The 27,216-nt window shown below is 39.3% G+C and overlaps 2 protein-coding genes and 1 long non-coding RNA gene across 5 annotated transcripts in view; 1 reads left to right on the top strand and 2 right to left on the bottom strand.

Moving 5' to 3' along the window:
* Positions 1–10,572, bottom strand: part of rasa2 (RAS p21 protein activator 2) — a 38,503-nt gene extending 27,931 nt beyond the window's left edge. The window contains exons 1-2 of the mRNA XM_084718070.1: positions 10,386–10,572; positions 4,646–4,769 (exon numbers count right to left, since the gene is read on the bottom strand). Of these exons, the coding sequence (XP_084574196.1) occupies positions 4,646–4,769; positions 10,386–10,443 (182 nt within the window). The 5' untranslated portion in view covers positions 10,444–10,572. The remainder of the gene's footprint in view (positions 1–4,645; positions 4,770–10,385) is intronic.
* Positions 10,548–23,165, top strand: LOC146329076 (uncharacterized). The gene is made up of 3 exons (XR_014770000.1): positions 10,548–10,677; positions 12,669–12,747; positions 22,089–23,165. It is a non-coding gene; the product is annotated as an uncharacterized LOC146329076 (long non-coding RNA).
* zbtb38 (zinc finger and BTB domain containing 38) lies at positions 13,629–27,213 on the bottom strand. Of its 3 annotated transcripts, XM_084718067.1 has the most exons (3): positions 26,894–27,213; positions 26,034–26,319; positions 13,629–18,258 (listed from the first exon to the last, which is right to left on the bottom strand). In XM_084718067.1, the coding sequence occupies exon 3, from the start codon at positions 18,256–18,258 to the stop codon at positions 14,617–14,619; it is 3,642 nt and encodes a 1,213-aa protein (XP_084574193.1). In that variant the 5' UTR covers positions 26,034–26,319; positions 26,894–27,213; the 3' UTR covers positions 13,629–14,616. The 3 variants fall into 3 exon arrangements, with proteins under 3 accessions (XP_084574193.1, XP_084574195.1, XP_084574194.1); XM_084718069.1 differs by lacking the exon at positions 26,034–26,319; XM_084718068.1 differs by lacking the exons at positions 26,034–26,319; positions 26,894–27,213 and adding an exon at positions 21,870–22,018 and having other exon boundaries at positions 14,005–18,258.
* Positions 27,214–27,216: the final 3 nt, after the last annotated feature.

The raw sequence follows: 27,216 nt of genomic DNA, 5'->3' as shown, positions 1-27,216 counted from the left end.
AATCTTATCAATACTGCGTTCAGCAGTATCATCCAGCCCTGGAAGGGTGAGTTACACTGTAGACACATATAGACACAATAGACTACCTGCTTCCCGGGGGCAAGTAAAAGGCCACAGTGGCAGGTAAGTCTGGCAACTCCATTGCCCAAACAGGCAAGTAGTATAAAAAGAATTATAATATTAAAAAGAATTATAATATTGAGCTATTTTCATAACCAATTCCAAGTAATTTTTCATGCAAAATGGTAGAAAATGCTGCTTTCAGCCTCTAAAATATGGCAATTTCCTGCTTTTCTTTGTTTATTATCATGTGAAAATGTTTGGGTTTTAGACTGACAAAACAAGCCATTTACAGACATCATTTTGGACTTTGAAAAACTGGGATGACATTTTACTATTTTGTGACACTTTATAGACACTGCAGATTAAACATAACAATTAACTTTAGTTTTTGTAGTTATACAATAGCCAATAATAAAACAAACTGTATAGGGGAAAGTAAAAACTGACATTAGCGTTAACTGCAATTTTTAGGTACAATATTTGTTTGGCAAAGTGTGTATCAAAATACCATTTTAAATTAAATACTTTTCAGCTGCAGCCCTGTCCTGTCCTCCAGATCACATCTTTCTACAGAATTTAGAAAACACATTTCTTTGATACAGATTCTCGCAAAAAAATCACACCATAGTCATTTTAATGATTTTCAGTGAAAATGAGAATAATGATATGAAAACTATCATTCCGTTTAATATCTCAAATCATATCACAATTGCAATATCAGTCTAAATAATGGCAATTAGATATATTTTCAGAACCATTCAGTCTTAGATGGGTTGCTAGTCAAGGGCTATCACAGACAGACAGGCAGCACATTCACGCCCACACCTACAAGCTAAGCTAAGTTTTTTTGATCTACCTAACCTGCGTGTCTTTTGATTGTGGGAGGAAACCTGAGCACCAAGAAGAAACCCATGCAGACAGGAGGAGAACTTGCAATCATTAAACAGCATGTGCATTTGCTACTGTATAACCTAGCTTAGCATCAAAGTGGTTAAAGCTCTTCTGCTCAGCAAAGTACTGACTGCTGCCCTGTAGAAGTTGGCACAAACACAGAGGGCCCAAGCACCTGTGCCACTCGGCCCTGCCAAGATAACTACCTCACGACCGAGACCACGAGCTAGACAGCTTGATCTGACATAGCTGATTGTAGGTTAAGCACTACCTCAACGTACGTGCTGCCTGCAGATGGACCACCTGTCCCAAACAGACTGAACAGTGCTTAAACAGTTGTGCTGGATTAACCATTCGTATGTTCAAGTAAAACTGCCATCCTGGTCTTTTAAATCGTTCTCACAAACCAACTTTAAAGTGGGGTTGTATGAGGTACTTCGATAGATCGATAGTCAGTGACATTACCAACAATAGATGCCAGTCAGCATTCCTCCAGTTTGGAGAGGCAGTGAGGAGCACCAGCATGGAGGCTAAGCAATGTACTGCTGTGGACAGGGTCAGCAACAAAAGGTAATTTAATCATTTAAAAAAGGTCCATCTAAAAAAATAAATCAATATCTTTAAATGTACACTATATCTAGTATATTTTCACTGCTTTACCTTGCCATCAGACAACCTTTTTTGATGGGAAACCACTGTTACCAATTATCCAATTATCGCTCTCTCTAACCAAATCAAACTGCATAAGCACCACTGCCTCAATCTGTTAGTTAAGTTTGTTAGTTTGTTTGTGTGTGTTTCTGAAAACTAAAATTACTGATTTCACCCATGGAATCTGGTTGCTTTGGAGAGAGCATACACATAACACTGATAAAGATTTTTTTAGGTAGACCTTTTGTAAGTGGCTGAAATACCTTTTGTTTCTGACCCTGTCCAAGGCAGTACATTGCTTAGGTTTCATGCTAGTACTCATCTCCGCTTCTCCAAAGTTGCAGCATGTCAGACAGCATCTACTGTGGGTAATACACTTATTATCAATAAGTCTCTTACACCTTTAAGTTGACGAAGTTTAGAGGTCTGTTTATTTGTAATGTAAATGTAGCATCAAATTAATTAGTAGTGATATAAACAATGAAGTAGTTACTCACTTGGTGTATAAAACAACCTAAAGAAGTGCCACTCCCACACGTTTACCTGTCAAATATTACTGGAGTTTATGGGACATGTGCCTTATAAATTATACTTTATAGTTTCATTTCCTCCATTTTTTAATGTTGAAACAGGACCTGGAAATTTGTGAAAATGCATTCTGTATAGACTAAATATCTACTGTTAGTATTGGGAGAACCTGTTCCAGTATCTCAGTCCCTGCACAGATGCCTCTCTCTACAATTCATGCATCTTGGATGGTGAAATATCTTGCCTGACACTTCCGCACTGGGTTTGGCCAACACATCCAGTGTACACCCACACATCCTCCTCAACATCACATGGAATTATGCACTCGTAACCTCCTTATTCTGTACACACTCAAACATACACCCACTATACTACCTTCCCCCCGTTGTCATCCAAGCTTCTAAAATAATGTGAGAATGCTTGGTAGAGCCACTTGACCACAACTGTTTGAACATGCCTGCTTTATCCACAGGATTAGCTGCAATTAGAGCTTCCATACAGCCTTTAAACCATTAGAAACAGGAGCCCATACAACAGGCATGAGTCAAGCACCATCAAATTAAAAGAAAAACACAGTGGGCCATATCTGAGTGATTATTAAGATGTGCTAAACAGAGGCTAAGGTAGTTGAGAGTGACACAGAGAGAAAGACAGGGGAGAGCGTGGGAGGACACACTTCCTCAGAGACTGTAAAATCCTTTTGAACGGCATCGAAATCAGGAGAGGAAAAAAAGGGCTGTTGTGAAATACCTAGAGAAGGCAGGCCCGTGTTTACAGTCAGATGTGCAATGATGTAGATAGAAACCTGAAAGGTTTCCTGGTGCCCATCTCCCACACCTCTGAATAGCTTGTGAACATGTAGCTATTGGTAAAATAGCTCATTTCAGTCTGAATCACTTAATAATTCCCAGCTAAAATGGTGCTCTGCACACATACAGCTCTGAGTCACAGTTTATACGATGTGATCAAATGACTGAATTTCAAACCAGACATTTCTCCCATGATCAATCTGCAACAAACATAAATGGTCCAGAGTTTAGTTTAACTGTGTCCACATGAGAGATTCCCTCAAAATCTCTTCATTTGTTTTGACTTTGATTCTTTAAACAAACTAAATTATACAAAGAATAACAGCAGCCAACAGTAATGTTGAAAAAAGATTTAGATTTTAGATGAAAGAAGATATAGATTTAATGACTAAGCTGTCTTACATACAGAAAAATAACACCCAGTTCCAATCCCAAATCAATTAACTTAATACTACAGTATGTTCAAAAGGACTTATCAATCTTTTTCAATCCTTAAAAAGGATGTTGTATATTATCTTGATATTCATTTAATTAATCAGGGTAGTTAAGCAGCCACTGCAGGTTACATTTCCAGGACATATCCAGTGTTGAATGTTGTTTTCTTGTGCATATCTCCCTCTCTTCAACTATTTTCATCATCATTCTATATAATAATATTACTGGGCCTAGCATAATAATTATCTATATTATCAATTCATCTATCAATTACTCTGTAACTAAAACCCTTTAATATGATACACAACCGTTAGAGAATGGAAGCAAATCCTCACATTTGTAAAGCTGCGAAGATTTGACTTTTTTATTTTATGGACTGGATTTTTGGCTACATATTCAATACCTTACTAAAAGGTTCACTGCAGTTCAAAAACTCACTCTGAGGCGGAAATGGCACAAATATGACACTGAACCCGAAACTTTCAGCTGCACATAAACAGAGGGGTGTTTGGATTTCTTGTATAGCCAGCATCACTTGCTACAGATGAGGTATGCATTGACTAGTCATGATAAAACTCAATACACTGAAATGTCTGTACAAAACAACAATCATTTCCCCTCAGGAATGTGGGTTTCTTCTTCTGAGTCACTTCAAGTCTCACACTGACAGGAAACTAATCCTTAAATACTCATAATTTTAAATGACAAAAGAGATGTATATGTCATTTTGTGGATTATCGTAAGTATGACAATGCACACTTTTATATCACTGGAGGTAATAATACACTTTCCTCAACCTCTGCTACTCTGTATTAGCCAGTGAGATTTTATATTTTGTTGCCATCCTTTTCACTGCTCTTTATTTGTGACAATTTTAAGAACGATCTAGAAATCTCTTCAATATTTATGTACAATACGTCAGCATTGAAACATTCTTAACTAGAAGACAGCTAGACCAGCTGCATTAAAACAAAAATGAAAGGACCTTCCTCAGACTGCTTTATCAACGTAGTGTTTGGACCTCCACTGCCGATTTACACATCCTTAATCATAATGTAGTCCAGTCCAACTATTTACGAGATGTAGTGTGGTGTAATATTTGAAAGTTGACAGTTTACTGTAATAGTAACATAATCAACACCTTACTGAGAATAACAGCTGTAAAACTGCAACTCTGACTGGAAATAAGTCAAGAAGAAGATAAGGTTTGGAAATGAAATCAACATGAAAGTTCACTTCACGCATTGAATTAGTTACTTGTTGCTTACCTGACACTTTTGTCAAACACCTTGGTGCGGAATACCTCCTCCTGATCCAGACTTATGGTGCAAAAGGTGCAGAGATCCCTTTGTCGATTTGGACCCGAGACTGGACCTAGATTCTTAGCTTCACCTGCAGCACCAAGAGAAAAACTGGCATCAACACAACAGTAATTTCCCAAAATTAAAGAAGAATTAAATAATTATTTTTAATTAGTTACTAAAACACATTCACATGTTAACTGTAAATTGTCCTTGACGAAGGTCTTAGACAATCAATACACAGCCAATTTAATAACATTTCACTATTTCTATTGCCCAGTTATAAATACTAATCTTAGGTATGCTCGTACTGAGAAGTGAACTACAGTAGCAATCCTAAAAACAAAAGCCACAACTATATGTATTTTAATTAGTAAATTTCAACTGATAATCTTAATTAGGGCTGGGCAACATATCAATATCATATCAGTATCATCATATAATACTTTACATAGTAGATTTTGTATATTGTTATATTGTGACATGGTATAAATGTTGTCTTTTCATAGCTGTATTTTTCTGAACTGTTCTATCTTTTACCTTTACCCACTTAGTTATTGTATCCACATTACTGATGATTATTTATGAAAAATCTCATTGCATTCATATGTTGTGAAAACATCAATAGTCATCCCTAAAATATTGCTGAATTTACAGCATGTTATTTGAGAGAAAATATGCACATTGAGATAGAATATATCATATAGAGTTGTCGCAATACCAGAATTTTAAACTTTGATAAAATACTAGTATAAAAAAAGAAAACAAAAACAATACTCAATACCCCTTTTGATACCACAGCAAAAAGAGAAAAAGGCAGGAAAAATCTTCTTTTTTTTTTAATCTTTTCCTTTTTCTTCTTTGTTTTACATTAACCACCTGCACACAGTGGTGGTTAAGAAAAAAAAGACAGTCTGGTTTTGCTGGAAACCAAATTTCAGACACTGAACTTAACTGAGGTCTTGAATGAGCACTTAGATATTTTTTTTATAGTTTCGGTAGTTTTGATACTGCCACCAATGGATATTTTAAATATGTGGTATTGAAAAGGCATTGATACTTTTGACAATCTTATTATCATACATTGCAGAATAGTTTAAAAATCAGATATTATTCAATGTTATATAGCCCAGCCCTAACCTTAATCAAAAAGAAAAGAAAAGAAGAAAAATGTAAGGGTTGATTTCACTGAAGTGGACTCAGAACAAACTAATCTTAAATCAATATAAGCACAGATGTGATTGCAATCATACACAGTAACCTTTTTAAATATGTTTTGTCTATCAACATCCTCATGCTCAGATGGGGACACTGGCTCTTGCCAGTTGTCAGGGCAAGCTGCAGAGCGGATGTAGCTGAAGTAAAGTTGAGGCTCCTATGTGGTTAAAAACATGAAACATTGACTTCCTCAGCATAACCAATGGTGATGGTAGAGCGCTGATTCACAAATGACAAACACCTTTGTGACACACACCCCTTGCGCACACTCGCATTACATCGCAGGCAGACCCAGATTACATGGCATGGGGTTTTGTGCAACACACATAATCAATCACCAAATCAAAGTCACATAAGTTCAACCTGAATGTTCAGAACAGCTAAATGGCAGTTACTCAAACACAGCACTATCAATAACTTGACAATGAGTCAGATTTAGACTTGTGGATTAGAGGGGCATGGACAGTAGTCTAAATTGGTCCTCTATCTTTGGATAGGTACCCTAATCCCAGGTGAGAACCTAGTTAAGAAAAGCCACCAGTCAGATCAGCTTTTTCACAGGCTATGAATAATGGTGTACGGCTAATCTTAGGAACGGCCAGTAAAAACAGCCAAGTTGTCACGAAGCTTGGACTAAGATGACCTGGTGGGAGTAAAGCACACAAGCACATATGCATGCAGACACAAACACATACTTTGGCCAACTAACCCTATTGCCATCTCTTCAGTAACATTTGCACTAAAACAGAAGCATGTCACCTTGTGAAAACCATGACCTAAAGGTCAGAGCAAAGTGAACAATACCTGTCTAAGCTGAAGACCACTTGGTCATTTTAGTAGCTGACCTTTTCCTGATTTTATTCTGACAATGAAGCAAACAATGGCTCATATTAAAGTATGCTGGACATCTAAAACTGTTACAAGAATTCATCTTCACAGAATGCCACCTCCATTGATGTAGGCTAAAGGAAAAAGGACAAAGTGTGAACAAGGAAGAATGGAGTTTCGTAAGACTGCAAAGTGAGTTACATGCCATTATAGTTCCTCTATTTTGTTCTGCTTACTGTTTTCTCATTAATTCATAGTAGTGTAACTGTTGTCTTCCTATTGTGTGCCTATGAATGCATACAAGCCTTGCATAAAAACCTGTATTCAACTTACAGTAAATAAATACAGTTACAACCAAAGCCACGAGTATAGCTAGTCATGATATGGTCTACACCTACTTTAGAAATATAAAACATCTCCCAAACACAAGTTAAAAATAATATTTTGTCAATCGTAATATATTTAAATAATAATCATTTTTATCATTAAATGAAAAACCAGCTTTAGAGGCCAGCTTATTTAATTTAAATTGATTTGTTCTGCAGATCGACCACACTGAAATTTACTTTCCCCACTGAGATGAAGCAATGCCACTGGGGCAAATTTAATCCTAACCATAATCAATTACCTCAGACACCAACAGGATGGTGCATCAGTGGTTGCAGACTAATGCATGTGTGTTAAAACTGTGACTAATGAAATCTGCAGCAGTATATTTATTAACACCCTGTTATGTATGAGTAAAAGTACATGATAGGAACCCGTTCAGCTTGTGTTATTTGAATTCTAAAATACTAAGAATTGCTGAAACTTTTGACACAAGTAGCCATAAACATCTTGAATTTGAATTATTTGGTAGGGCTACAAGATAAATATTAGAGCCAATAAATTATCATCAAAGTTGGCCTGCCCAGCTATATAGGCATTGGTGTATAGTAGCCCATAAATATAGGCTATAATAATATCTTACCTGACAGACTGTTAAAGCATTTAATTTGAATTCTTAGGCAAAATGATTGATAAAAGTCAAAGTACATCTGTGAAAACTACCTAAACAATTGAAGAATCCGAACTGTTCTTTGTTTTTGATGTCATAGTGAAATCAGTTAGATTTGGTTCAGTCAGAGCAGTGAAATATTTAAATCATTCATCTTTGCTCACTACATCTTAGCCTTTCTTACCTGTTAATGTGCATAAGCTATGGTTTATATGAACTATTTGTGAATACAAAAATATGAAATTAATGGTTATCTTGTTGGTATCGGCCATAAGATGTTGGTAATTATTGGTGTGAGCTGAAAAAAAAATCCATAATGGCCTCCCAACAATTTGGCCAAAACCACATTTACACATTCCAACAGGTGGACAGTATGTTGTTGCTCCACTGGACCAGCCCAGCTTCAAAATGAGGAAGCTGGCTTGTTAGGCATTTGACTTTGAAGCCAATGTGTAGAAGTTGTAATCTCTAGATGCATGATTGTTATTATATTACAATAACTTCACTGAAGCAAAATACGTTTTTTGGTGCTATAGGCAAGACAGCTAACTTATTCCCATGTAGATTTGTCAATAGCTTCTATATTAGGGGTGTAAGAAAATACTGATATTCTTGAGTATGTTCATATTCTTATGTTTTATGAGACTATATCGATTCTCAAAAAAAACTGTATTGGCTACTGTGATAAGATCCGTAGCAGTGGTTCATTTTGTGATGCATCTTAATCCCCAACTGCAAGATGTCAATGCAATAAATCTTCACTGTTCTGAAAACAAAAAATGTCAATTTTGTAACTCAGGTTTTAGGCATATGGTGTTATATTCTTTATATTGTACAGTTTTTCTTAAATTAAATTAAATTTAAATATAGCAATCACCTTGCTTATACTATCACAACATATTGAATCATAACCTCTACTCCATATCATTTTTGATACCATTGCAAAATGGAAAAAAAAATCCTGGGCACACAAAATATATGTTTTTCTTTCTTTTTAAAAAAAATCAACAACCTGCACACAGTGCTGGTACAGTAAGTCAGTGAACACTGTCTGGTTTTGCAGCAAACCAAATTTCAGGCAAGACAATAAAGACTGCAATGGGGTCTTGAATGTGCATTCTGATCCCTTTTTGTACGTTTTGTATCTTCTTTACTATTTAATGTCAGTATTAAACATTACTTGATTAATGCCTCCACATGCAGGTCAGAGAGCAAATTACTGAATACTCAGAGACCTGCTGAAGTAAACTTGGTGCTCAGAACACTGACTATAAATAAAGATATATTTCAGTGGTTTAGACAGGACTAGAACTCAAGTCATCAGGTTGGTCATCCTTTCACAGATCACTGTGACAGTGTGCAATGCTTGGCAGAAATAAGTTACCAAGACATAACATAGACATTTAACATTAGGTAAGCCTGAAAGACTTAAGAAGCTAATATTAAAGGGATGGTTCACCCAGAAATGGAAATTCAGTCTACTTAGCCTTATGCTGATGAGAAGGTCTGGTGTAGTTTTTTAGTCCACTGAACATAGCTGGAGTTTCACAGGAAAACAGCGTTGCAGAATCACCCAAACAATGCAAGTGAATGGTGACCAGTTTTCAAACAGAAAAAAACAGTCCAAACAACCCCAAAGTAAACTGCCTCCACAGTGTTCTTCTGGTGTAATCAAAGTCTCCTGAAGCTCCAACATGCCAAGCTGACTTGACAGCTCTCATTTACACCATGTTTTAGCCTAAATCTTCACTGTAGATCCTTAGCTTGGAGCTACGTCCACTTGCATGTGAACACTGTCTGAACTGGGTGTGTGAGTGGTATGAGGCTTTATGAGACTTGGATTATGCCAGATGAGTATTATGGAGGCATTGTATTTGTTTTTTTTCCTTTTGGAAACTGGTCACAAATCACTTACATTGTTTGGGCTATTCTGAATCCCTGTTTTCCTGTGAAACTCCAGCAGTGTTTTGTGGAGTGAAAAACTAAACCCAAGCTTCAATCAACATGTGGTTGAGTAGATAATTACTGAATTTTCATTTCTGGATGAACTATCCCTTTAAGCTCTAAAGGGTGAGTGACCATTACTTTGATGCTGGAGACGCTGTTTGATAGGCGTTGCGTTTAAACTTCACATTGTCGCTAAAAATTGATTTTATTATGAGCTAACATAAGCTAAATTACCTGACAGTCAGACACCTGTTGTGAATAACGTTATAATAACTGAGCAGGTTAGTGACGGTGGACTCAAACGGTTGGTAGTAGCTAGTTAGCCTACTTTGCCACCAACGTTAACTTAGCTTACAGGGCAGCTCCAGTCACACAAACCGCCCTCAATTTAAACACGTTTCCATTCCTAACACTCATAAAAAATCCAGTTTGCCTGTACAGCTTTACTGGCGGCCGTGGAGCCGTACTCGATGAATGAAATCATTCACAACAAGCTAATAGCTGCTGCTAGCATGCTAGGCTAACTTGACGTTAGGCAGCAGCAGCGGCAGCACACCGACCAGCTGAACTGGCTGCTGTCTCTGCCTGCCTGCCTGCCTGCCTGCCTACCTGCCTCCACACTGTCGACTGCCGCGCCCCTCTTCCCCACTCGCCTCTTCTACCGACCTCTCTCCCTCTGTGACAGACGGAAAACATCGGCTCTCCAGTCAAACTTACATATTTTCCCCCGCAGGCTCTGTAAAATCCGAATCCTCGCGTCGTCCTCTTCCGCCATGGTCAGAGCTGACTGTAGTCGCTGCTCCGGTGCATTCAGCGCTGCTTTATCATATCCGTTTATGAATGCAGGCAGGCAGGCAGGCAGGCAAGCAGAGTGGTGGAGAGCCAGCCCCACTGCTGCCGCGTCACGTCAGGTCCCGTACACACTGCTGCCTTAAAACGTCTGGACAAATATCAAGCTTCCTCTACGAGTCGAAAGACTTGCTTTGCCTTGTACTTCAATCTGCAGATGGTAGGAGGTTTTAAGTGGATTTAAGGTCTCTCTGTACTGTCGCTCATTATGCAACGGCGGTGCTCGTCGAGAACTGACACTTTGACTTGTGAAGCTAGCTTAGCTAGCTAATCTGGGCTACCAGTATTTAACCCTGTGACATGCTTGTGTGAAGCAGAGGTAAATCTGTCACCGGGTGTGAATAAATCACTCTGCTCTAAAACAAATGTCTGAGGAACACAGCTTTAGTTTGCCATTAAAAAGTAATGGATAATCTTACAAAAACAACAACAACAACCAATTAATCAGAAAAAAATGTACACTAATAATGATGACAGGTGACCCTTTTAAAATTTAAAACATTAGGGAGCAACTGATGTGTTTTTTCAGGACTGATACTGATTATTAGTAATCAAGGAGAGCAATAACCGATATTTGGAACCGATACACATTTGCAATAAAAATGTAAATATTAAGTGTCAAAATGAAGAACAGTGATCAGGGTTATTATAGTTAACTAAAACTGAACAAAAAACGAAATGAAAGTGTGGAAGAAAATCTTAGTTAACTGAAAAAAATTAAAACTGGACTAGAAGAAAACTAAAACTAACTGAAGTGATTTTGTGTACTTACAAAAATAAAATAAAAATATACCGGAAATGTATTTAGTTTTAGTTGCTTTCAATTTAGTCAGATGTCTCAACACAACAAGCATGAGGAGGCACTGTGCATGTTTTATTTTAGACTGGGTATTGTGTTTGTTTTGTAATATATATTCTGAACTTCCTAAATCTTGCCCCCACAACCCCCTCCACCCAATTTCTTATGAGAGAATACTAAAACTAGTACTGAAACTAAACTAAACTAAAACTAAACACTTTTAGTCAGAGCATGGAACAGTGTTAGCGCTCCCCCTTGTGAGTTTTGGGAAGGTGTTGAAAAGTCAGTTTCAAGTCTAGTACTGTCGCTTTCATTCATCCTGCTGTAAACCTGTACGCTTCAGTCACTTTTTTTTTAATCTGAACACATTTCACTCATCCTAAATAACAGCAAATCCAAACCAAAAATTGTATCTAGGTAGCATTAAATATATATTGTTATAATTTATAGAGTAATATAATTGAATAGTTTCTGACATACTGTACCCTGCTCTACCTTAAATACCCATCACATTCTGAAATCTACAGTATAACCTATGTATTTTGTATTTTTCTATTTCATGAATGAATAAAAGATCTAACTAAAACATGTTACTGGCTAAGATAGCCATTTATATGAGATTGTAATGTGCGTGGAATGATGAAATCATAAATGGCTTTTCTTTGTTTTGATATCAGAATTATGTATTGGCCATCAGCCGCCCTGCTCTCTAAATATTGGTATTTAGAATATTTGGAATAAGTGTTTTCTGCTTCTTTAGAGGAACAGCTTACCCCAAAATTAAGAATACATATTTTCCCCCTGGTATGTAGTGTTATTCATTTATCTAGATTTATTTTAGAGATGTCTGCCTTCTCTCCAGTATAATAGGACTAAATGGCACTTGGCTTGCACTGCTCAAAGTGCCAATAATAATACATTTGAAAAATTCAAAATCATAATTTTTATTTAAACCAAATCAATTTCCAATATTAAAGTGAAACACATTTCGCAGCAACTTCCTACACATTTGTGTGAAGAGCATCCCGTAGTGTTTTTGACATTTTCTTTGAAGATTTTACAGTATATAATTGTGGTTGTGTCTTACCTGAGTTACAGCTTTTAACTGGATAATTCACTGGAAAATCTGAGATTTCCTGATCACTGTGAATGTTTTTTTCATTGGAATAACTTTATATTGAAGCATCAGTTAAACTGAATACACTCAAAACAGTTGAGGATGTTTTACACAGTTTTCCAGAATTCCTGATTTATAGAGATAATTCATTCATCTTAATCTGTATTTAAAATGCTATTCCAGTATGTCCTTTAGATGAAAATGCGACATCATGAATTCTTTTCATCTGTTTCAGGGTGATGTTACTTTTGGTTGGGTGAAACAGTTCTGATCCTTATCACTGAAAAAAGCAGGGAGCCTGAAAGGGCAGTCAGGTATGGATTATAACTTTCGTAATCAATTTCTATGAATTATTTTAGTCATCTGTTAACACAACACCTTTATAGTGATCACATCTAATCTAGATTTTCTGGCTTTTAAACTGCACAGTATGCCACAGAATTATCTGCCGTTTTCTATCCAAGTTTGGTGATATCAAGAAGGGTTTTTATGTAATATAGTCACTCAGTCATGGGCATATAAGGAAAATATTTATATTTTTAAAACTATTAAACCTTTTAGAACACTAAAAATATAAAACTGATGATCATCATATTAATCTGTTGGATTTGGATTTGTGTTTGCAAATTACGCGCATTTTCCTTAACTGATAGTTTGAAGATGTTAACAATTGGTTAATCATTATTAATTAGTACGCTACAAAACGTACATATTTTTTCTCAGTTTTATTTAACCGGTTCTAGTAGTGTATTATTTATGTGAAGCATTAATTTATGAGGCACAAACAATTTAAACAAACTGAATAATAAAATAATGCTTGTGCTCAAAACAATGCTTTTGTCCACCTGTCCTCATTCAACAAATGGTTCAAAACATTGTTAAATGGGGCACAATTACCCGTGAGCTCTGGAGAAATGGTACACAAAACATACATTATCGATTAATTGATGAACAAATTTGGTTGGTTATTTATAAATTGGTTAAATTCTATTGATTAGTCAATTAATGATTAATTATTAACATCCCTTGATATGATATGGGGAAAAATGCTGCCTCCATGGCATAGTCAGTGTGTTGAGCAGCACCTTGTTCCTAAAATTTATGATCGGTCTGTTACATCACAAGACCAGTCTTAGAAAGAAGCAAGGAATTTAGAAACATCTGGAAACTGTGTCTTGAGGCCCAACTCTAAATACAGATGCAGTTTCTGTGGAAGAAGGAGGGAATGGACTTCTCAGATGGGCTGTAGGTCCCTGAAGGACCGGGAGGAGCACCATGTGGCTTTATATTTAGGAAACAGTTTGCTGTGGAACAGGTTTTGTACCATTATGGCTGTTTAAATCTTGCTATTTAAAATGTACAGCTTAAAAAATCTCCACACTTTAACTGCATGGCTTTTAGGGTTTCTGTAACTATTTCCCTTACCGTCAGTATCAGTAAGTGTGCTGATCAGTCAGTTCGTCAGTGGTCAGTGACAACATTTATCTGTAAACTGGCTAAATGAGGACAGGATGTAACAGTTTAGAATATCAACATTTATTTAAATAGTTTTACATGTTTTATACATAAACACACAAAAGTAGTAACTTTAATCTCAATGGTGCCATGTGTTAATTATAAATTAGCATTATATCAATGGTGCTTAAAATTTAAATTGAATTATCAAAGTATTTAACCAACAGATTAGCATAGTCTAACTATAAAGTGCAACTCACCATGGCCAGTTAACTGAATGTGAGATTCAAAAAAATTCATATTGTTTTTCCCAGACATATTAAAAAAAATGAATATGTAACCACACCAGGCAGCTTGTCAGTTATCTGAAATTGCACACTGTTTAAAGAAACGTTACCAACATTCATGTATTTTTTTTGAGGTTACTGTCATGTCACTGAGTCTGCCATATATGCATAGACAATGGACAAAGTACAGCCTGTGTCAGAAGGTCCTATATTATCCAAAAAATATCTTCTACAAAGGTGGAAAATCACTAAATTGTTGAGTTTAGGAGGGAAGAAATTGCAGCCTACACTGATATTAGACCCTCATGTTTAGTGTCCATTGAAATCATTTTATTGAGTTCAGCTGCAAAGACAACATTATGTTTCCTAACCAGATCAGTGGCTTGAAGTCAAGTTTCACTTTTTCTTTCGCTTATTATTGGCCACAGCCCTCAAAGATCTTCAAAAAAATGGCTCCTCTTTGCACATCCATTTCTCTGGCTTGTGTAAAGAAACATGGGTACCTTTAGTTTCAGAGTCATTTCTCCGTAACAGTTTACAGGACTTCTCACGGTCATTGTGACTCGCTGTTTTTGGCCCCATCAAAATATCCCTGCTGTTGTCGCTTTCTCTGTCACGGGCTTGCTTTTTTGGGATGAGATGCATAGAATGCTGTGCATTGATCCTTTTTTTCGCCATTTTATGTTTCATCTTTGAGGGTGTCAGGGAAAGCAATGGGTCAATGCAGGGCGATAATGGACTTTTAATGTTGGAATAGGACATAAAGTCAGATGTGTCCTCAATTTTAGGTTTAATTTTATCAATGGAAAAATGTCCTCCTTCCAGCCTTTCACTTTTTATGTCAGGGCTCCCTTGATTGTCACTGTCTTCTGTTTTGATGGTGTCTTGTTTGTTGTCCTCGCTCAGGCGTGCTGTGTATTTAGAACACGGCGTGAAGTTGTCATAATTGTATCCGGCCTCATTTGTCTCCTGGTGCTTTTTCTCATGGCTTCTCTTTGTGGCAAGGTAAAGAAAACGCTGGGGACAGAAGGAGCAGCGATACTTCTTCTCTGGGTTGGGGCTCCGGGGGGTATTATCAAAGCAGGAGCCATTTTCCATACAGCTGTTGCAGATGTAATCACCACCGGCAGGTGCCTCACCAGGGGGACCTTGTTTACCACAGGTCCGGCAGAAACAGGGGTGGGAACCAATAACATGAGCTCTGAGACCGGTCTCTGTGATAAAGGAGCTGTCACAGATGTCACAGTTGTAGGTGGCCCTTGGGCTGGAGTTCCTGCTTCGTCTCACCTCTCCACTACCACTTGAGATGCTCTCGTCTGTCAGCCAACTACTCTTATCAAGGTGGGCCTCGCTGCCAGCAGCTCTATCTACAGATGTGTCAGGATAACGGTGAAACAAAGCTCTTCTGTGTTTGAATCTCAACCTCTTCCTTTTCTTTTTAGCTTTATAAGAATAGTAGGGTCGCCAAAGCATATCAGCTGTGTCACAGTCATTGGGATCATCGTACGTTTCTGGCTCTGTGGCAGTGGTGACTTCTGGTCTGAGGCGGAGTCTGGGGCTCTCTGAGTTCTCCCTTGTTTTAGGACACTGATTCGGACTCGCCTCCTCACTCAGTTCTCTGATCCTCCTTTTCTTTCTGGGGAAGAGCTTAGATCCTTTGATTTGGCGGCGGATGATGGCTTCATTGCCTATTTTCACTGTTATCTGACAGAGTGGCATGGCAGCACCATCCACAGATGGACCCGGACATGCAGGTTTGGCAATATACGTTTCCGTCTTTGCCCTCACCAGTTTATCACTCACCAGATTCTCATTGCTTGACTGAAGTATCTCCTTAGTCATATCCTCGACTCTTTTTGCAGAAGCAGATAGCTCACCCAACTTTTTAACAGTGTTCAAAGAGTTTAAGAATGGCACAGTATGACTGATGTGCTCTGAGTCATCTTTGTAACCCACTGCAGAAGACTCTGTATCAGGCTGCAAAGAGAAGGTACTATCGTAGTTAATGAAGGCTGAATCTCTATTCTCATTCTCTTTTCTTGAGCCTCTCTGAACGTCCAATTCACTGTTCAGACTTTGGTCAATATCTTGGTCACTTGGCTTGTCAAAGGTGATGCGTGGCATGACAGGTGCCACCATCTTTGTTGTTGCCATGAAAGTCAGAGGGAATGAAACATTGTCAGGGTGGCTGATCAGACCGTTTTCTTCAAACGGAGGGATAAGAGAGTTACTTTCCAGTGGAGCTTGGTCACCTCTGTCAAGGCTCTCTGAATATGTTTGACTGTATGTCTTGTATTGTCTCTTACGAAACTTCATAGGCAGAAGCCTGTAGAGTTTGATTGGATAAACGCTGGCTTTCAACCCACCGTTGGCGGATTTTTTCTTAACAGCTAGACTAGGATCAATGCCATGGAAAGACTTCTGGTGGTTCTTTAAGATATAGTATGTCATGAATGTCTCCAAGCAGAAAATACACTGATAGCGACGTTCACCTGTGTGCCAGATTTCATGCTTGGTGCGGTACTCTGCCAGGGCAAACACTTTATTACAATAATGACAGGGATAGGCCCTCTGCCAGGAATGTACATTCTCATGCCGCTTCAGACTGGAAAGGGTGACATAGACCCGCTTACACACACTGCAGTTGTATCTCCTCTGACTGCCACCCGGCCTTACTGCCTTCTCTTGCTGCAGAGGTTCTGATTGGTCCTCGTGAAGGGGCTCTGGGGTATAAGGGGTGGAGAGCTCAGCAGGAGGAAGCTGTGTCATGATGCTCTCCATGTTCGGCATGTCCTCTGAGTGGAGGTCCACCTCTTTGGTTGATATATCAGTAGCATCTAGTTTAGGCGGGCCTCTTGCAGCTTTGGGACAGACCTGCTCGTGGTTGCGCAGCCGTTTTAGGTGTATGAACTTTCTGTGGCAAAACTTGCAAAACAAATGGCTGACAAAACGCTTTTTATGTACCTCTGAGTGAATGGTGAGAAGGGCTTTATTTGTGAAAATCTCTGGACAGTGATCACATCCGAAGATTGAAATACTGTCCTCTGTGTGAGGGGACAGAGGTGGTGGACCTAACTCCATTTGAACGTTTTCAGTGGCTGTAGGAAGCCCAGGGTCTGTACCTCTTTCTGTTTCTGCCTCTGAAAAAAGTGGAGGTGGTGTCATGACTGCAACAGGTGCTGCAGAAACACTGTCAGGTGATGTGGGGGTTATTGCATTTGGTTTATCTGTTTGTGGTTCAGCTGGTGTTGGAAGTATACTTCTAACCAAAGTGCCTCTCAGCCTGTGACGCTTTTTAAGTGGGCCTGCATTCCTGTAATTGAGTTGCTTTGGCTGTGATATTGCTGGCTTAACAGCCTTCTTGTTGTCCCACTGACTGCTATCTTTGCCTTCAGTGGATTTGCACACTGCATATGAGTGCTCTGAGAGGGCTTGAGTTGTCTCATTGTTCCCATTGAGGCAGGAGGTTGTGGGGCAACTTGATGGGAGCTGACCTACATCTGGTGACTGCCTCTCCCCGTTGGTTTGAACCAGAGGGGTGAAAAGATTGTTCCCAGGACACACTTCAGTGATAGAAAAGGCGTTAGTGATGCGTGGCCCTTTAGCACTGTCTATCTCCTCAGGCCTGGGCGCTTCCTTCTTTGTTTTTTTAGGCAATGGGGCTGTACTGGGGTCTGTGGATTTGACACATTCATCCTGTCTCTCTTGTTCAGCAAGCTTCTCTAAAAAAGGAATTCCAAGTCTTTTTCCAGCTGCCACTAGCCCCCCTGTGTCTTCTGCACCAAGTGATGTCACTTTCGAACAGTAGATAAAGTTGAGGATACTGGCAAACACCTCAGACTTCAGGTCCATCAACTCCAGCACTTGGCCAGAGCTCCATGTCTCAGGAGCTGTCAGAGCGTTTCTGAAGTACCCGCTGCAGGCTGCCAGGATGTTCTTGTGGGCCCGAAACTTGACATCCTCCACCACAATGGTAACATCACAGAAGAGGCCTTGTGAGCGCTGCTCATTGAGTTTGCTCAGCACAGTGTGAGGGTGGGCACTATCCATCAGGTTCTGAGTGCATGGGGACACCACAGTCATCTAAAAGAAGAAAAGAAGAAATATTATTACAAAATTGTGAGGAAAAATCATATTTTGTTTATTTTGACGGGGATTTTGATTGCAATATGATTTGTGATTAGTGGGAATGATCATTTTTGCCTAATTTTTACTGATAAAAACACAATTAAAATCATGATTATGTGACATGTACAGGTCTGTGCCCTACAGAACAAGAACCCTGAAGAACAAGATTTGTAGGCCACGCTATCTCTGCAGCACCAAAGTACGTCATTATGACGCTGTTTTGACACACATTTTTGTCTTTATTAAATGGATGAGGCACTTGGCCATACTGCAGTTTCCATGATGTTTTGATTAACTGTGCAACACAAATCTGACTGATAATTGTTTAAAAGACCCAGAAGATGTGTCTACATTTTGTATTTCAAAATATTTTGGTTCTTCTAGTTTTTCAACACTAGATGGCAGTAATATCCTTATAGATGAGCTCTAGTGCCAACTGTTTGGTCCATAAGTCTGGTGAGTCCAGCCACCATAATCTCCATCCTGCTTTATCAAGAAGAATTGCTGCATAAAGTTAAAATCATAATTACTGAGTTAAATCACATGCTGAGTTAAAACAGACTATATGCTTATTAAAAGATCATCAATTGTAACTTGTGCACACTATCGAACTGATTCAAGATTGTGCCACAGCTTTTTTTTTTTTTAAGTCTATCATAAAGGCTAAAGAAGACATTTATAAAAACACCTCTCCTTGTATTACTGGGAAAACCTCATTGATGGACTACTGTAATAAAAATACAATTGTTTTGGTATTTCAGCAACAGAGTTGTAATTCATTTGTCAGTGCTAAGATGTGGGGTAGTGATTGTTTTGAATTTCTGTTTGAAAACGGTATTGTTTCAAATCCCAGCTATTAGATAACATGTGGGAAAGCACCTTGAGACTATGGGTTGCCATATTGTAAAGGACAAAGGACACTCAGTGTCAAGATGTGTCAAAGATGTTGTCTTTGGTCTAGAACTATCCTGTAAAGGTTGTGATGATGTTCTAATTAATTCCTATATGGGACCTTGTCTGCCCAATAGTTTCTTTTCTGTTCCACTGCTGATGTTCTCTGTAGGTTAACTTGGTTGTTCATACATGGAATATTTTAGTCATGAATAACTCAGTAGGTTACGCACTAATCCCAGGACAAAGTCACAAGAACACTCTCATCTTTCTAAAAACAACAGCTGTATCCTAAGTGCAAGGGTAGCCTTGGCCTGCACCTCGCATATATACTGTGACTCCCTTAGTCACAGATTTTTCTCGTTATTATTCCTCATTATATTTGAATTTTGGTGGTAATCCATTCAGTGTGCTACCACAGCTCTGCACTGGGTCTGGTTCAGTTGTCATGACAGTCTTATTTTTCCCAGGGCCTGGGTTAATGTGAAAATGACATGCAGACAGTTACACACTTATGACTCATATGCTCCCTTCTTCAGCGGCCTGTCAGTCGGCAGTAGAGAGGCATCCTTTCACTTGTCTCACATACAGTTTTTGTCAACTCTGTCAAAAGGGAATAGTTAATTAATGCCTCATGAGTGAAATGGCTATTGATGTAATGTACCACAGAAGTACAATAATCACTGCTATGAATAGTAGAAACATGAACATCTTTGATATATTCAAACTCACTGCTATGCTAATAATATTGTAAAAGTATACGTTGAGGACACACACCGCCATGTTGCAGTTGTTATACGCAGGCATGCACTGCTGGGAATGTCTGTTTTTGTATACTGGCAAAGCAGCATTTTTGGACGGATTGATTTTTGACAGGAAACCACAATGATCTACAATTTGAAACTCTTAGAGGAAGTCAAAGTTAATTCATTCTCTATTTGAAAGAGGATGTATCACTCAGTGTGATGCTCTCATTGTGTTCCACTGATATCAGAGTCAGTGTGGTTTGACTCTACACTGAGTCATTTAGCATGCCACATGTAGCGTGCTGACTGGACCTGTTAAGACACACTCAAATGGTTCTTGTGCGTGATGAATCATTGCACCTGCATCGCCATTATTTAACTATCCAGTTTAAGCTCAGAGACAAGTTAATTCTTCACATTGTTATTTTTTCACTGTCATTTATGTCTGCAGTCAAAGACATAAAGTGGCCGTGCAATGTGTGATTTATGATTTCCTTTCTTCAGAAATGCTTTGGCTATCTGCTACGCTTGAGGCGATGTGGCTATATTTAGTGTCTCTCTGTTTTAAACTTGTTCTTTATACTGCATGCTTACTTAGTGGAAAATGGGAGAAGATAAATTAAATTTGTCATGATCCATATGAGATTTAGTTTGTGTAAAGTATGTATAGTATAAGCATAACCCCGCTCAATCATCACTTATGGCCCAGTGGAAGTGTTTGGTGGTGTCTGTATGTGCAAAGACCCTGCCCTCTGGCTGTATTTCCTCATTTTTTCATTATTTTGCTGTGCTGTGCTCTGCTTTACCAACCCAAAAAAAAAAAACACTATTTGAGGTCCTGGGAATGAGACTCAACAATCAACTGCCTTTCTGGTGTGTTTACAAACAGCTTGGACAAATTCTACACATTCTACCTTGAAATTAACAGTTGAATTTGATATATAACTTCATTTCATGTTCTGTTTATTTTTGTCCTGGGCGTTACTCACAATTTCAAAATTTGTTGACTATTTTTATTTTAAAAGGAACAGATGTGCAGTATTTTTTTGTTTACTCCGTAGGGGTTTAGGTAATCCATCAGTGATGTAATTTTATTCTTGTTTTTTTTACTCGTTTACAATTTTCTGTTCCGTGCAAGAAATACAATATGGCCGCCATTCTTTAAAGCCTCTCTCACTGCTGAAAACACAACCAGCCTCCTGCCTCCTTTCTCAGACAGGCCTCCGTTGTCATGGCAACATGCTATGGCGCAGCACTTATTGGGATTCAGCTGGATGGCAAGTGACTGTATTAGCTGTCCGGTTATTCGGTCCCCTCTCTCCCACAAACATCCTGCCCTCTCTGAGAACCTGCAGCATGCAGCAGCAGTCAACAGAGCAGCTGAGGTTTGCCTCTGTCTCCGCTTGAATATATGTACTTGTGTGTGTGTTGGTCTGTGTGTCTTTGTCTGCAGCAGAAATGCTACCCAAAGGACTTTCTCATCTGATAACAGCAAGTGATGTGCACAGCTTTTATACTAATTTCTCAGTTTCTGCTGCTTACAGAAACAGTTCCATCTTTTCTTCTACGTTGGCATTTTACTTTACCACTTTCATTTTTCACAATTTATACCAATTGTTGTGGTTTGTTGCCACCACATGCTGAGCGGAAATTTTAAATTTGTCATCCATGCTTACGATTTTGCCACACCCAACCTTACTTTACCTTCAAAGCTCTTGTGAAATTATTTTTTTTTACATCTCAACCTCTACAATAGAAATCCCCACATACTCAACCACAAACCAAGACATGACAGTATAGCATACAGACAGTCTAGTCAAACAAAGAGCGAAATGTCAAAGCAAAAGCCACTTCACGCACCTCTGCAAATCGTACTTCCGCAAAAAAAAAAAAAAGGTTATAGATTGAGGGAAACCATGCAAAACATACCTTAGTAAATCAGAGAAAACGATGCAGGGCGAACAGGAAACCGAGTCATGCAGTATCCCTTTAATACAGCCCTCAATGTACCAAACTATATGTGAAAAACAGTTTCGTGAGAGCAAGGCGAAAGTAGTTTTTTTCTATGATGGTCGCTGAACAGCGGTGTTGTCAGAAGCAGAGCTTTTTCTGACGTCTTTCTTCCTCTCCCTCCCTCTCTGTGTGCAGATGACTCCGGCTCCAGCGTCCTTCGCCTCTATCCATGCAGCCCAGGTCCTGGGCTAGATCTGCCCTGCCCTTCTTCTGACTGTCCCTCTTCTGTCCTACTACAGCTATAAGAATAACTCTCAGTAATACAGCACGATTCTAAACCGGCGTACGGTTCTGCCTTTGTGCTAGCTGGGCAACTGAAGCGTTCGTTCTGCAGCCACTGAGCAGGAAACGGCAACTTTTATTAAGCATGGCAGAGGGCTGTAGGGAGAGCGGAGAGATGCTGGGTGCTACATCACACACCAGCTCTGTGCTCGATGCTACAGCCAGAGAAAATACTCAGCTGCATTGCTGGTAGCAGCGTAGAGTGAGGGGTGCAACAAATGAAGTATTAAATCTCACCAGCACCGCACCAGCTTGATCCGGATGCACTGATGTTGACCAAAAGGAAAAAATGTCTTTTGCATGAAACAAATTATCTGCGGAAACAACATGCACCTTGAATGCATAACACTACACCATCTGCTCCATGCTTGTGCACACAGACTCTGTCTGTGCAGCAGTATATTACACCGTCTGTGCTTACGCAGTCGCTGTGGTTAGGTAACGCAGAACCCGAGAGAAGATGGCAGTGACTACTGTCCTATTGTGTATCACAGGACAGATGTTCATCGATGCTTTTTCTCACAATTGCAGCAAGCATGCAAACTGAAAGCAAGGCTGAGGGGGGAAAAGAGTCCTGCTATCAGCGGGGACTCTCTGTATACCTATATAGAGGCTGCTGATTGATGCAAAAGCAGCAGATGCGTCAGCACTGCAGACGAGGGGGAGGGGAGGAAGCTGAACCCGACATGGCACTGTGAGCCTCTCACTAGCCTCTGAGGACGGAAGCAGCTCTTTTATTTACACAACTCAGCATGGTCATATGACTATGTAGGTCTGCTCCTCATGCTGGCTGAGACCCACTTTTAATCAGTTTCAGTGCCTCTGCTCATACGTACTGTCGAGTTCAAAAGACAAAGTAGCAGGTGCCTTATAATTATGCATGCAGTCAGTCATTGCCCTAAAGGAAGGAAATGTGCTATTCAAGGAGAGTTTGTGCTTTCGTCTGTGCACACACTCAATAATCACCCTCTTAGCTGCTGAACTGCCCTGTTTCCTTTTTTGTGTTTGATATATCACGTTATGTTGATTTCATGAATACACAATTAACCACAGGCTCAGTTGTCTATTTGTGGTGCTGACAGCATTAAGACCTGCTTACTTGAGGACCCCTATATTTACTAGTGGAACAGAGAGTGTACCAGCTTGTCCGGTAGTTAAACCCTAAATTTGTGCCACACAGGACCACACTGGTGTGACAACCAAAACCAAAAAAGACGTAACAATCCAAGTGATGAGACAAAAGTGGCTTCAGTGCATATCCTTGGTAATTTGAGCCAGAAATCTAAATTTGGGAGACTAGAGGGGGAGCCTGACTGAAGTTGAAGGGGAGGGAGAATGTAACAACCACCAGCTGACTGGGATTTCCTGAGAATCCTGTCAATCAAAAATACAAATTTCTCAGCACAGACAGATTGGAAAAAGTCAAATGAACTAACATGACCCTAGCTCCTTGTTTACAGAACAATATTTGTCAATGTACTACCTAAAGAGAGAAGTTGGATTTTTTTTTAGTTGACTGTGGTATATTTGGGGTTTTCTCTGAGCCAGTGTCTAAAAACCAGACAGCCAGTGCACCAGTGGCATTTAAATGCACAATATGTATGTTCTGCCCCTATGAGTCTCTCTCACATGAAGACAATAACAAAAGACATTGTGTGATGATGTCGTGAAGTAGCATGGGATCATGGGAGTTGTTGTCTTCATTGGGAAACAACACCATTATCAAAGAAAATCTATCTGACATGACTCAGACAGAAAACATATACATGGATGAGGTAATATTAACATTTTGTTTCCTGTTCCTGTACGTTCCTTCCTCACTGTCTGACGTATTAAAAGTTTCACGTGTTTTCCTAGAAGTGATAACAATTAGCTATTAGGTAATTAACTATTAGGAAACACACAAATCGTGTGTTTCTCTGGGTTGGAAATTTGTTGGAAACATTTGCGATAATGCAAGTGTACAACTCAACAAAGAATATTATGTTGTTCTAGGGTGTTATTTATTACATATACATATTACAGCTTTAACAAGAATATACAGATTTTTTTTTAAACCTTCATTCGTATCTTAATTTCAAGCCTTCCACAGTTACTTCAGTGACTTGAAGTGGATGCAGGCTTTGATGGTGGGCAGACATCGTACCATAGTGTAATGTTGTATTGATATCATGATATGAAACTAGATTTCATCTTTGATTTCATCTTGTTACATGACATAAGTGTTGTCTTCCTCTCCTTTTAAAGGCTGCATTAAAGTAAAATGATGTAATTTTCTGAACAACCCAGATTCTTGTGGCTGTTCTATGATTTGCCTTTACCCACTTAGTCATTACATCCACATTACTGATGATTATTTATCAAAAATCTCATTGTGTCAACATTTTGTGAAAGCACTGATCATTATCCCTACAATATTGTCCGAGATCAACAATAAATATTTATACCAAGGTTGAGGTAAAAAATATTGTGATATTACATATCGTCAAACAATTTTACCATTTTTAACTGCTGAGGCTATCCTTAATATTTTCCACAATCAGACAGTTTACAGGGGAACCATTATTTATGTTAATTAAAGAATTGGGAAAGTTATAAATTCACATTTTAAGTAGACATCAAGTTAAAGGAAAAATGTGTAATATATTTACTGTACTAAAACATAAAAAAAACATGCTATGTCATCAGAAATTAAAGAAACATGCTAGGTTGAAATACTTGCTTCTCCAACAACAACACTACAGACAGTTTATTCTCCTTTGAAATTGTCATTCTGGTGCTGAATGTCTGTTTTTGTTTGGCCACACTGCCAGTTTCACATGCATTCACTTTACATGAGGCTAAAATTAATACCAAATTATGTAAAATGTTAGCCTAATGAATTGGTGCCTGTTAATGCATCATAAGTCATCATTAATATAAATTGAGCAAAACACTAATGGAGTCAGGAAAGTAGTCAAGATGGTTGTCACTGAAGTCCACCTCCACAGTGTGAATTTTCAGAGCAGTTGGCTTTTGTTTTCAGGACTTAATTAGCTTTACATGAACAGACTACTGGCAAAATTAAAAAAAAATCCACATGAGCTGGTTTATAATTTGGAGACAGCTGATCAGCCTACAGTGTAGGACTTGTCATCACTTGTTGTATAATGTTGCGCTCATCTTGTGCTCATGTAGGTTCAGTGTCCCTGGCAACCTGCCTGAGCTTTGAGTCAGGGGGGAGGAGGCGGGGGGAGACAACTCCCTCCAATTTTTTTTAATTTGGACTGCAGTACCCATTTTAAACGCTTGCTGCCAGTGTTACATATTTCTCCTTTAACAACCGTACCATTTTTAGCTGCAGACGCCATCTGTAATATTTTCCATAATCTGGCAGTTTACAGGTTTGGGAGCCATTATTTATGTTTAATTAAAAAATTTAATCTTAAGCTAAATTTGGAATCAAAACTACAAATGGAACAAATTCGTTCCGTTACGTAAAGCGTTTAGATGCAACTGTGCATCGTGGGCCATATGACGTATTTGTAAGCAGCACCTTGTCACCCACATTTGGTATCACAGCCAGGATGTGTTGAAAACCACAGGACAAAGTTTACAGGCCTCTTTGCCTCTGATGCACAACACTCAGCTGCGGCCTGCAGAGACGCTCATCAGCAGAGAGGCATAGACCGTAGTACAAGGCTGAGTAGGCCTCATCCTCATTCTCAAAGCATTCACACTCTTAGCATACAAAGACACCCATCCCTGGTAGCACTTATGTTGTTGCCTTAACAAGCACTCGTACTCTGAGTTGCCTACCAAAATGTTTCTGTGCGGAAGGTCCTGCTGGGCCTGTGTCTGCCGCTGTGGATGTCTCTCTGGTGTTTGTTTAGGAAGAGGAAAGCAGAGTGAATGTCCGGCTCCCGTTCTCCCTTTGGCCTAGATCAGGCCTGTACCATCTTCCCTCTCTTCACTGTTGTCTGGATGTTGCCTGTGGACTAGGGTTCTGGCAGAGCTTCCTTGTTCCTGCTGTATAGAGTTGGCTTCTGGAGGCTGCTGCCACTGCTGCGTCACTCCCGCTGCATCACTGACCCACAAAGAGGATCTGGGAAGGAGGGGTGGCTGGCGTGGTGAATGTGTGGAGGCAAGGGATAAGCAGAAAACAACCACCACTACTGTACACTGCTCCAGCAAACAAATGGATGAGGCTTCCGCTCTGCCTCAGTTTGGGGCCTAGTTGCTGCTGTGGTATTCAGGAAGTGGGTCGGGAGACAGATCCTTTATTGTTACGTAATGAATATTTTTCCTCCTAGACCAGACTCAGCTGAGAAGGCGGTATCCAGTGTTCAGAGGCTAATAATAGGCCATAGTACCTACCAGTCAGGGCTGTATGCGGCCTTGTCAGATCACCCCAACACCCTGCTATCATTTGGGCAGGAGAGTATTTAATACTGAGGGGTTTTGTCCCTTATGGAAAATGACATGCATTTTAACATAGGCTGGAAAACAAGACATTCTTTTCATCCTTTACCACAGGACACTGGAATTACTTATGTTTCTATTTTGTCATCCTTTAGTGACAAAAATAATCGCAGTACTTAAGTATATAGCTGTTTTGTAAATGTACCATATGTTGTCCCTGATCCACTAAGAAAACTGTTAGAAAAAACAGAGCATACCTTTGTCTTACGTTACTGTAGCTTGCTTGTGCAGGTTTCAGGGGAGGTCTTACAGGTGTGTCAGATGCCCTTACAGACGTACTTGTACAGGGTTTCAATCCAGAATACGTGTTGTACTCTTTAGGCCTGCATATGGTAACCAGAATTACACTTGTTTTGCACACGTTACCCAAGGGTTTATTTGCTTGATCCTCCTCCTCCCAGCATCTGACTCTAGTTTTCATTGCCATGTTGCTCCCTCTGCTGGCTGCACCAGTGAACACCACACAGAGACCATACACAAACCCAGGCTGGCTGTGGGCAGAGACAGCATTGTGTGCCGA

This window comes from Lutjanus erythropterus, chromosome 4 (genome assembly GCF_056507025.1).
Source record: "Lutjanus erythropterus isolate fLutEry1 chromosome 4, fLutEry1.hap2, whole genome shotgun sequence".
Taxonomy (NCBI): domain Eukaryota; kingdom Metazoa; phylum Chordata; class Actinopteri; order Lutjaniformes; family Lutjanidae; genus Lutjanus; species Lutjanus erythropterus.
The sequence above is the reverse complement of the archived record's forward strand: the minus strand, read 5'-3'. Positions and strand labels throughout refer to the sequence as shown.

Coding starts and splice junctions, on each gene's coding strand:
- zbtb38 (XM_084718067.1), bottom strand. CDS start 18,258: ATGACTGTGGTGTCCCCATGCACTCAGAACCTGATGGATAGTGCCCAC.